At 42.8% G+C, this 12,116-nt stretch overlaps 1 protein-coding gene across 1 annotated transcript in view; it reads left to right on the top strand.

Annotated features, from left to right (window-relative positions):
* CCDC192 (coiled-coil domain containing 192) overlaps positions 1-11,499 on the top strand; it is a 191,479-nt gene extending 179,980 nt beyond the window's left edge. Inside the window, exon 6 of the mRNA XM_061150862.1 lies at positions 11,210-11,499. Within this exon, the coding sequence (XP_061006845.1) occupies positions 11,210-11,499 (290 nt within the window). The remainder of the gene's footprint in view (positions 1-11,209) is intronic.
* Positions 11,500-12,116: the final 617 nt, after the last annotated feature.

Here is a 12,116-nt window from a genome sequence, read left to right as displayed (position 1 = left end):
CAGATGCATGGTGATGCCATTTTACTCAGCTAGAAAATACTGGAAGGAAATCAATTTTGGATGTTAGTGAGTTCAAGTTGGGATATATTTTATCTGAGACATGTATGAGATGTCTCAAGGAGGAGTCTAGGCGCCAGAGCTCAGGTTTGACCTAATGTTGTAAATTTGGGCATCATTCCCACAAATAGTTTACAGCCATGGCCATAAGGAGTAAATGAAATCATCTATAGAAAGAAGAAAGTTTAAGGCCAGGAATGTAAGGATCTCCCTGCAATAACTGTGCTGAGGAGGAGCCCACAGAATGAGACTAAAGGAGTATTCAGAAAGTTTGGAAGGAAACCAAGCATCATATTATAGAAGTTAAGTGAAGGGTGTTTGAAGAGGGGCTGTCAACAGGGGCAAGTGTTCAGAGGTCATTCAAGATGAACACTGAATCATGTCCACTGAATCCGGTGACATTAGTAACCTCAGCGAAACCAAGTTGAGGAATGTCAACTAAATGCAAAAAGTTAGAATGCAGTGGGTTAACAGGAGGAAGGTATGTGGAAAGGGAAGAGAGTAGAGACAACCCTTCAGAGAGACACATTTGTAAAGGGTCATACAGTGGGAGCACAACACTGAAGAGGCTTCAAATAGTGAAGAGATTTTATTTCCTTTTCAAGTTAATAGCAACTGAGTATATTTAAATGCTGCTTGCTTGGAGCCCGTAAAAAGGTTAATATTTACAAAGAGGAGGCACCAACAATGGAATAAGATTCCATAGGATGCAGGAGAGTCTGGAATCCAGACCTCTATCCTTTGGGAAACCCTGAGTTTCCCTCAGTTGAGATCAAGTTGACTGGCTAAGCAGCTTCTGGGCCCCTATCATGGATAGATTTTTCTCATTACTCACCAGATATCCCCCTGGGGTGGAAGAGGAGGATATCTGACCAGGAATTGAGACTGATGAGATACCAAGGATGGGAGATTCTTGCTAAAGTAACTTAGCAGGATTCTTGTTGCAACCAGCCTCTTGAGGACAAGGGTAAAGGATCAGGCTAGTCAAGTAGATGACTCAGAGAAGTCTGACTAAAATTTGGTCAAGGAGAGTGTCTTGGTCACTATAGTATTTTTTTTTCTTGCAATTTCTGACATCTTATGCATGGATTCCTTAACTCCAGCCAAGAAGCACTAAGTCCAGACCTAGCACTGTAATCTAGGGGGCTGGGAAAATTCAGGGGGTGTTATCACAATCATCCCAGGGCTAATCAGTCAAAAGGAAGGAAACAAGGGGCCAGGTGAGAGGGAAGAAGGCTGTGTGTTGTGAAACAGATGCTCAAGTCAGTCAAAATTTTACATTGCAAAATGATGGCACCCAAGGGTCCTGTTGTCACAGACATTTAAAGACAGTGTCAAGTCAGCAAAACTAAAATGATTTCTACCCTCTGTCCATAAATCCCATGCCCCTACAAAGTTTAAACAAAGTCCTGGTCAACAAAAATGATGACTCCTTTATCCCACCTTTCTCCAGAGCTCATTTTCAGGATCAAAAAATAATCCTGCCAATACTATTATTACTATAGTGTCATTTTATTTCTCAGTGCCGTACAACACTAGAAACTGTACTATCTTTTGCAAATTAACACAAAATAAATTGGTACTCCTCATTTCATAAAAAACTTTGGCTCAGGTAACCTCTGTGTACCCAGGAAGAGAAGTAGAAATTCTCAACTGCTGGTCACCCTAGTGCAAGACACGATCCAAATGATGGAATATCATCTTTACTTATATTCCTCTGTATAGTCCATGGGGTCGCAAAGAGTCAGAGATGACTGAGTGATTTTCACTTTCTTTCCTTATTCCTCTGAGTGACTTTGCATCCATACAGATTCCATTTCAGATAGGCATAGAAACTATCCTTCATCTATTGTTTCTTCTTGTTCTTCCTTTCTCCCAATCTTCTGGATCTCCCTCTCCCTTGAATTTTCTGTTCTCCCACCAGGGTCCATTTTTATCTTTCAGCCTCTGGCCAGGCTGTCAGTCATTGCATTCAACCATTATTCTCTTCCAAGAAGCCAGATCCATGGGAGGCGACTTCCAGTCTGCTTACAGGAAGAGGTAAGAGAGGTTCCCAAAATCTCTCTTCTGCTTAAACTGATTTCCTCTTGGCACAACTCAGGTGCACTGTTAGGCAGACAGTGCTCAGGTACCTTATCAAAGCACCTCTCTGCAGAATAATCTGCTGTAATCTGAGACCCTTAAGTGGGTGGGAAGGAACCTTGCCCTGAAAAGGAGTGACGGGGTAAGTTAACATATGCTGTCCTCCCCTCACCCAAGTAAAATCTCTGCCCTACTGGTCTGGGTAGGAGACGGCACACAACACTATAGTCTGCCCACCGAGTTTTCCCCTCCACCACGTCCCAGCTCTATGCGTTTTTGTGGCACCATCTTCGAGACATCTTCACTTGCTTTCCCATACAGACAACCCTCCTCCCAAGCTAGTGTCACATGTCTTTCTCTGACAATGTTCTTATCAGTTTTCTTGGACACATCACCTGACTCCAGCAAGTTCCAAAAAGAAAACCCTGGCTTCAGATCTGCAGATGGGATTCCCCTGTTCCCTGTCTGGGCATGATGGCCGTTAAATTCCTATGGAAGCTGGGGAGTCACCAAGCTTCCACCCCAAGGCGTGATCTCTCCCTTCCCTTCCTCTGGCTCATTTCCTTTCCCACTCAGTCCTCATGGGAAGGAAGAGAGAGACTCCTCCCCAGGCCAGCCTGTGAGGAAATGGATTCATCCTTGCCCCTGGGAAATAGAAGCAAAAACAAACTCCCAAACATTCAGCATTTTCTCTGGTATTCTGGAGATAATTTAGCCATGTTAGAACCGGCAAGAAGAGATTTAGGACAGGATAGAAGCAAGGCTGTAAGGACCATGGGTGAATTCGGTCAGCTGGGCACATTTACAGGCAGAGCCCTTCTGGGTAACCAGGGAGAGGCACAAAAAGTGACTTGCCAAAGCACCTGAAGTGGGTGGGAAGGAACCTTGCCCTGAAAAGGAGTGACGGGGTAAGTTAACATATGCTGTCCTCCACTTACCCAAGTAAGACCTCTGCCCTACTGGTCTGGGTAGGAGACGGCACTCAACACTATAGTCTGCCCACCCAGCCTGTAACAGGCTATAACTGAACAGACGTCATCTCTCCTCCAGCTGTGTGCCCTGAAGCCTTGTCGAGAAGAGGCTTGCCTCGGGGATTTCTGACCTGCCCCTGAGGATTTTGCCAAAAACTTGGTTCACCGTGTTTACTGTAGGTCAGCAGAAATTCAAGTGCAAATACCTGGCTGACCATCAGAATCACCCCCAAGAACCTCACAGAAAAATGAATTCCCAGATGTCCTCCTCAATTCGCTTGAGCAGAATGTCAGCAGTGAGGACCGAGATTCTCCATATTGGCAAGGCTTGTCAGGGGCCAACTTGGCAAACCATTTTCACAGCTTTGAGAATCTAAGTCAATAAATCTGGAAACGACCTACTTTAACTTTCACACTTTTCTATTAAAAAAAAAAAAAAAACAAATAAATGCAGAGATGTTAAGTACCATGTTGTACAATCGCAACAGTTTATTATCTTTTTAAAATGCAGTAGTAGTGAAAAGCTTTGTTTGAAAAAAAATATGAAAAAATTTGGGGACCAGCTTAATGACATACCACTTGAAACCTCTTGATTGGTCATGCCATGGCGATTTTGTATCATTTACTCACTTAACTTTCATTCACTTATTCACTTAACAAATGAGTACCTACTACATGTCAAGACTCTTAGAAACAGAGGATATGGTAGTGAAGCTATTCTGCCCTCTTAGAGCTTTTATTCTAGTGAAGGAGAGACACTAGTGACAGAATAAAATATAAAGTAGTCAGATGTAGCAAGTTAGGAAAACCAAAGTAAGCAACAGGGATTTGGTGTGTTCAGCAATGGGGGTTGTGTTGAAATTTCAGGCAGGATGGTCAAGGAAGGCTTCATTGTGCGAATGTGACCTTGGACAGGAAAGACCTGAAGGAAGTAAGGGAACTAGCCATGTATAAATCAGAGTTATAATTATCAGGCAGAGGAAGGAGAATGCAAAGGCCCTGGGGTGGGAAAACACTGGGTCTGGTGGGAATGGCAAAGAGGTTGGTAGGAATTTAGCAGGGTGAATGAAGAAAGGGAGAATAGGAAGTGTGTCAGTAACATATAAGGGGAAGCAGATCACAGGTCAGTGTAAGCACTTGGGTTTTTAGCCTACATGAAATAAAAAATTACTGGAGTGTTTTGGATAAGAGAGTGTCAATATCCAACCTATGTTTTAATGTAACCTCTCTGGGCAGAATTGAAACCAGATTGAAAGGACAGTACAGAGGTAGTGTGGCCAGATGTGAACTTATAGCAATACTTCAACTATATGTGCTGTGCATTAAGCATTTCCATGAAGGCTAAGCCTGGGTATATCACAGTGCATTTATGCTTTGGAGTATACATAGGACGGAGGCTGGGAATCTGCAGTTTCCTCAGTCTGCTTGGCTCCCATGACTCTGGGTGAGAGCGTTGTACCAGCACAGGAGTGATGCTGGTGCTTTTCATCCTACCTGGTACCCAAACACTAAACAAGTTCTCAAAGCCTCCCCATCAGCCACAGCCCGCACGCTGGCCACGGGGCTGGCACAGGCACAACATCTGCTTGGGGCCCAATGAACTTGCAGTAACAAGAGCCTCCTGTACAGTCTCTAGCACTCCTTGCTTTTCCTAAGTGTTTTCCTTTTCAACGAGTGTTCTATAGGCTTTCTGAAGCACTTTTCCATGTCATCAGGGCCGCAGCCTTTCCATCAAGGTTTCAACTAAATATATTGCCCTCCCAAAGCACTGATTAAACCATTCTTAAGCTCTTAGGTATGGAACTGTTGGGATATTGCTGGGTGAAAGTGTATATTTACTCCAGTCTACAATCGAACCTTAAATTTTTCCTCTGAAATACACAATCCTTTTATAGGACAGGTCATCATTATGATATGGGGAGTTATGTGATACATATCAAAACCTCCTAGCAAATAATAGACTGTATTTTACATATTTTAGCTGACTTATACTATTTGCCAGCTAAAATCTGTTCTTATGACACTGCTTGGTTGTTGGTGGTTTTTTTTCTCTCCAAATTGACAAATACCAACTTCAAATGTATTCTGTGCTCAAATAAAAACATTGGAGCAGGAGGATACACAAGTCTGCAGGAAGTAAGACAAATCTGATTTTCAAGAGGTAAAACATTTGTGTTACAAGAATGCAAAATACAAGTTAATCATTTCATTGCAGAGAACTATCATTCTCAAACATTCACTGTAAAAGTATAGAGAAGGATGGAAAGTTAGGAAGGGTTTTGTTGTCATTTTGGATCTTATCCAAGTAGCAAAAGGGGTGTATTTACAAGGATGTGCCAAATTTCAAATTCAAGTATGGCAACATATGAAACCGGACTCCCTTGTGGTTACTGGGAAATATATACAGCTTTCAAGACCAGCATGAAGGTGAGTCAGACTGACAGGTATTTGTACAGAGGAGGAAGCTGACATAGTCTTTTAGGCCAAACAGTAATCCTGGGTGGCTCTGAGGCAGTGAGGTATGTAATCACCTCACTGGTGGGAGTCTTTCTAATTGAGAAAATACTTGGCAGCCTCAGTCATCAGCCTAAAAGTCAGAGGGAAAATAAATGTCCACAAATGAGTACCCAGTGGAGGTGCTTGTTTAGGCTAAGTCTTGGATGTCCTAACTCAGTGTTGCCTCTCCTACCCAACTGTGGAGCTGTGCATGGGGCCAACACATGTCTGATTTATGCTCTACGTGCAGGGTCCCAGTTGTTGAACTAATTTCTGAATGAATAAATGAGAGGGCCATGAAAGATGCTTAAGACCTAACTTAAGACCTTCCCCTAATGGGGAACAGGGTGTTTCCCCATTGCTAGAGGTATTGGAATCAGACGCTGGATCAGCAGTTCTCAGCATTTCTCTGTTCAATGAACACTTTTGAGTGGTGACATCAGTAAAGGGATCAAAATGCAAACACTCCTTTTTAGAAAAAAATATTTATAAGATTTTAAAAAATTTCTTTCCAGCCATTCACTGGCCACCCTTCACACCACATTTCTTTCCTCTGATTAGTTATAAATTGTACCCTGCCCTCCTCCAGTCTGTCCATCAGAGCCTTCCACCTGACAGTTCTAGAACAATAGGCAGCTGCATTCATGGCAAAATGAAAATTTCATTCATTAATTACAATTGGCAGCTGACCCAGAAAGAGGAACACCAGTGTATGCAATTTACTCAGAAAATCATCATTTAGGGATGTTGCCGAAATAATTCCTGCACAGGTGAGGTCAAAATGTACATTCCAACTGTCAAGGCTCTAAGCTACTCAAACTACAATTACCTCTGCTGTTGACGATTTTGTCATTTTTAACATAACTCTCATGTGACACTTTGCTAAGAGCATGAAGTTTTCAAGGGTATTAAGAATGGGAAGCTGGCTGGTGGCTCAGTGGTCAAGAATCTGTCTGACAATGCCGGAGACATGGGTTCCATCCCTGATTAGGGAAGATCGCACATGCCACAGAGCAACTAAACCCATGCACCCAACTACTGAGGCTGTTTTCTAGAGCCCAGGAGCCGCAACTACTGAGCCCACATGCCCTAGAGCCTGTGCTCCAGAAGGGAAGTCAACACGATGAGAAGCCGGTGCACCGCAGCTAGAGAGTAGCCCCACTATACCACAACTAGAGAAAAGCTGCACAGCGGGGAAGACCCAGCAGAGCCAGAAGTAAATAAATAAATAATGTTTAAAAAGAATGGGGCGCTGGAAATGGCCAAAAGTATTTTGTCTTACAAAGGTGACTTAGAAACTTGAACATAGCCTGGCCCAGCTGGAAGCAGAAGGCTCCTGTTGTCTGCCCTCTAAATCTGCACAATTATCACCACCCTTTCTCCTCCCTTCTTTTTGCCATGATCCTAAACTCACAGCCTCACTTCTACTTCCCAGCTTTTTAAGGCAGAAATATGGTAAATCCTGAAAAATGATGTATGCTTGTAAAAACCTGCTACAATAGTAGCAATTGTGATGACATCGTACCTTGACGGTTGCTAATCAGGTTTGCTCCCTCTGACACAGAAAAGAATCTGTCTTGCCTCTGGGTATGAGGTTAAACTGAGATTATCTGGTCAGTAAACAGAATCCCCCATGCCTCAGGCAGCCATGGCCTTGGCAAGACTGCCTGAGCTTGTATCAAAGGCCATGGAAGACCACAGGTGTTTGAGATTTGGGGGCAGCTTGAATTGTCAAGACCTTATAGGGACACATATCTCTTCCTATTACAGATGAGGGAGCCTCAAGTGGGGAAGAGCAGTGTAGACCAGATCATGGGAAGACTAGTGGTAGAGTCTGAAAAACTCACTGGGGTGAGGTGAAGTGAAGTGAAAGTCCTTCAATTGTGTCCATCACTTTTTGACTCCTTGGACTGTAACCCACCAGGTGCCTCTGTCCATGGGATTTCCCAGGCAAGAATACTGGAGTGGGTTGCCATTTCCTTCTGCAGGGGATCTTCCCGACCCAGGGACTGACCCTAGGCCTGCTGCATTGCAGACAGACTCTTTACCAATCTGAGCAACCAGGGAAGTGGTAGAGTCTGAAAGACTCACTGGGGTGGCCTTGGGCTATTTCCAATACAAATAGGATGTGAGTCCTGGAGTTCCTCACTTTGCTGAAAAGTTTAAAGCACTTTTGTTACTCATCATGTGTTTAGAAACGGAACAAAAATATTTTTGTTATATGTGTAAAGAAGTCATTTAATAGTAAAAATATACTTGCATGAGAAATCTCTCCTTTGTCTCCCTATCAGCATCCTCATTTAATACATGTAAACATTACAGTAGGAATCAAAGGCCTCCTGCCATCTCTCCTTTTTTTTTTTTCCAGCTTCATGTTCTTTCTCTGCTTTTTTCCAATTGTCTTCTCCCTGTGTTATGGATGGAATTGTGTCCCCCACCAAATCCATATGCAGAAGCCATAATCCCCAATGTAATAGTATTTAGAGATGGTGCCTTGGGGAGGTAATCATTAATAGACAAGGTCATGAGGGCAGGACCCTCTGAATGAGGTTAGTTCCCTTGTAAGAAGAAATATCAGAGAACCTGTGATCTCTTTCTCTACCATGTGCAGACACAGCAAGAAAGCCGCGGTCCACAAAGCAGGCAGAGTGCCCTCAACAGAACCTAATCTCACTGGCACCCTGATCCTGGACTTCTAAACTCTAGATCTATGACAAAATTCATTTAAGAAGTACTCCTTAAGTATTTAACAAGTATTCCTTAAGACATGCAGCCTGTGGTATTGTGCTGCAGCAGCCTGAGCTACGGAGACACCCTGACTCGTTTTCTTGTTGTCTATCTTCTCCTCTATTACACTCTACCGGGAGGGCAGAGAGCGAGGAAATGACCTAGTGACTGATAGCCTATGCAAGGCCACACTGCTGCATTTTTGCCCCTTTATCATTAGAATTCAGTGAACAAAGTATCCTACCTATATTGCAATGTTACAAAAACATTAAAAAAAAAATAGTTTTGACCACTCTGCCTTTGGGAATGGCACTAAACTCCTTTCTTTATTGTGCAATTGGTAGAAAATAACTTCTCCTGAAAAGAGAGGAAAACCTTGGAATACACTGAAGGAGAGGTCAAAGAGAAGGACCACAGGCACAGACAAGGAGAGATGCTTCTGATGCCCCTTCACCGTCCCTGAGCCTCATGATGCCCAGCCCTCTCCTTCTTGCCTGCCATTCGTTCCGTCACACCTTCCTGCTGAAACTTTCCATCTATTCTTTCATTTCCTGTTGAAACTCACTTCAGTCCCTAAGAATCCATTCTCCCAAGCCCAGATTTCCACGCCTCCACCTTCTGGAGTGGCTTCCTGACCCTGGTGGCTCAGACAGTAAAGAATCTGCCTGAAATGCAGAAGGCCCAGCTTCAATCTCTGGGTCAGAAGATCCCCTGGAGAAGAGAATGGCTACCTACTCCAGTGTTCTTGCCTGGAGAATTCCATGGACAGAGGAGCCTGGTGGGCTCACGGGGTCACAGAGTCAGACACAAGTGAGCAATTAACACTTTCACCTTCTGGAGTAACAGAAAAATGATCCATGTGCTAATGGTTGAAGACCAGCAAGACTCCTTACTAAATAGCAACTGTACATCTTAACTAGAGCCATCTACAGGAAACACATCCAACTGCATTTCAAAGAGCACTCAGCCAAAAGCAAACTCCAGCTCACTGCTATGCAGGAGAAACATGATGACAGCCACAAATGCAAGCTGCTTATGATACTTTCAGTTTTCTAGTAGCCACATCTTTAAAAAGTAAAAACAAAGGAGTAAAATTGATTTTAAAAATGTATTTAAGTGCAACATATACAAAATCACTTTAATACAGTTTTTAAAATTTAAATGAGACATTTCACATTATTTTCAAGCTGTCTTCCAAATCAAGTGTGTATTTTATACCTATAGCACGTCTCCATTCACACCAGCCACATTCAGTTGCCTAATAGCAACACGGGGCAAGAGGCTACTGTATTGGGGTAGCACACCTACAGTCAGAGAAACGGTGAGGCCTGGCAAATCAGCAGATGAGAAAGGCCCCCCATCTCCACCCCATGAACACCCTCTTCTGGGCCTGAAAGCACAGACCTATTGAAGAGGGAACGCATGAAATGCTCCTTTGAGATGAGACTTTTTTCATTGCTTTTTAAGAAAGGTGCTCCAACTACCATCTCCTTAAACATTACTGTTAGAATTTCAAGTGTACAGGAAACAAATTTTTCTGTGGATTCTCGAAGCATAGTATAGCGCTGGTAATAATTTCTATGAGGGCAGAACAGCCTGATCTCTAACTTTTGTAAAGCCAAAGAATCATGTCCACTGTGCAAAGTGGTGTTCAAAGCTTTCACTCCATGATCTTGCGAAAATGATGACTGCAAATCAGTTTTGTTTGCTGAGAGATGGATGATTCCCTGCCTGCGTGGACTATCACAATAAAGTTGCCCCATTTTAGAAGGTGTGTAGGGACAAAATAGTCGCAGGCTTTTGTATCCTGGACTTCACCTTATGTTTCTTTTAGGGACAGCTGTGCGACGTGTTTTCACTGGGGTTTGAGTAATGGCTGGACCTTCAATTATAGCAATTAACTGTCAACACCGTGTGCCAGGTTCATCCATATGCTATTGGTTCAATTCCAACAAAGACACCCAAGCCCTTGACGTGCCTTACTTCTTATAGCTGAAGTCCGCCTTTTATACAACTTAGAGGTTATTTTAACGGTAGAAATATCTGGATTAGAGTGATTGGGGCAGCAGAGAATACTGCTAAAATCTAGTGGAATGAGGTTTTACTTTAATAGCTAAAACTTCTGATGGTCTCCTGATATTTGCTTTTAAGGATTTCCTGTTGCCAGCCACTATTCCTTTATCTCTTTGTTGAAATCCCTCTCTCTCTCTCTCTCTCTCTCTCTCTCCCCCCGCCCTTCCTTACTCAGGCCTTTGTCTTTATTTAAGGGGTTAGATGATAGAAGCTAAAGATAAGTTTTACACTCAGGAGGTATGTGATTTTATTAAGACATACTGAAAAGTCTTCAGACCTAAAGAAATTGATCTGTATACCATGCTATAGAGTTTTCCTGATCACCTCAGATTACATCCTTGCCAACTCTAAAGTTGACTTGGATTAAGAAACTTGTATTTTCTCATTATTATTTTCCCCAAAAGGGGCAATGACAACTTTTTTCCAGTCAAATTAAGATTTACATTGAAGTGTATTTCTACCAGATTGTGAAAAAATCTTAAGGAAAAGGATATTGCTGTTTATTGCATTTTTAAGGACAGTTCATTCCCATGGTTAATTGAAAGATAAATGCGTATAAAAAAGAGTTGGCAAAAACTGATTCTCCTCCCTCTCCAGAGGCTTCTAAGATTTTTTTCACGAGCACCCAGAGTCTTTCCCCACACTCGATTCAGATTCCTTTCTCAGTATATCTGGCCAGATGATGCAACATCTGTGTTCTCTTTTAAGAACATGAGAAATGAAGCTTTTTCATCTTCCCTCTCTTTGAGTTCTGGGAAATTTAATTAAAACTGCTCAGGTTTTCCTTTTCTTATTTGCCTTAGAAGACAGCTCACTGGAAGAGTCCTGTGGTGGTCTCCCGCCTGTGGAAGAAGGTGACCGAAAAATCAGCCTGATTATGGAGTTGTCAACTCAGGTTTCCCTTCAGACTGAGAAGATCACTCAGCTGGAAGAAGTTTTAGAGGAAAAGGAAAGGAAGATTCAGCAGCTGGAAGCTGAGCGGGAGGCCCATTGTTTCCCAGAGGTCAAGGACTCTCCAGAATGTTTACAAGAAACCCCAATTTTCTCTAATAATAATAATGTTTCTCCTGTGGTTTATGATGAGGATTTGTAAAGATACCCAATAAAAAAACAATAAAAGTTTATTAAGTGTCATCAAGGTAAAATCCAGAGCCCAAGCAATCTCCTCATTGCTGCTGCTGCTGCTAAGTCACTTCAGTCGTGTCTGACTCTGTGCAACCCCAGAGACAGCAGCCCACCAGGCTCCCCTGTTTCTGGGATTCTCCAGGCAAGACCACTGGAGTGGGTTGCCATTTCCTTCTCCAATGCATGAAAGTGAAAAGTGAAAGTCAAGCGACTCAGTTGTGTTCGACTCAGCTACGCCATGGACTGCAGCCTACCAGGCTCCTCCGTCCATGGGATTTTCCAGGCAAGAGTACTGGAGTGGGGTGAATCTCCTCATTGGTAAACTCAAATTCAAGTTCATGGGTCTGACTATCCTATAAGGTTCATATTGGAAGGAAAGAAAACAAAGGGAGGTCTTCATATGCAAACACTGAACCCTTTAGACATTTGCCATATAATCCACACAGCTGTAGAATACTATGTTTTTAGACATTTCTGATAATAGAGGGAGAGGGAAAAACACAAAACTAGACAGATGGTCAAAGAACTTAGCATCATCCTTTTACCAGCATTTTGTCACATGGCAAGGGAGGTGTGGCACAAATT

This window comes from Dama dama, chromosome 9 (assembly GCF_033118175.1).
Source record: "Dama dama isolate Ldn47 chromosome 9, ASM3311817v1, whole genome shotgun sequence".
Taxonomy (NCBI): domain Eukaryota; kingdom Metazoa; phylum Chordata; class Mammalia; order Artiodactyla; family Cervidae; genus Dama; species Dama dama.
This window is presented reverse-complemented; position numbering and strand designations above follow the sequence as displayed.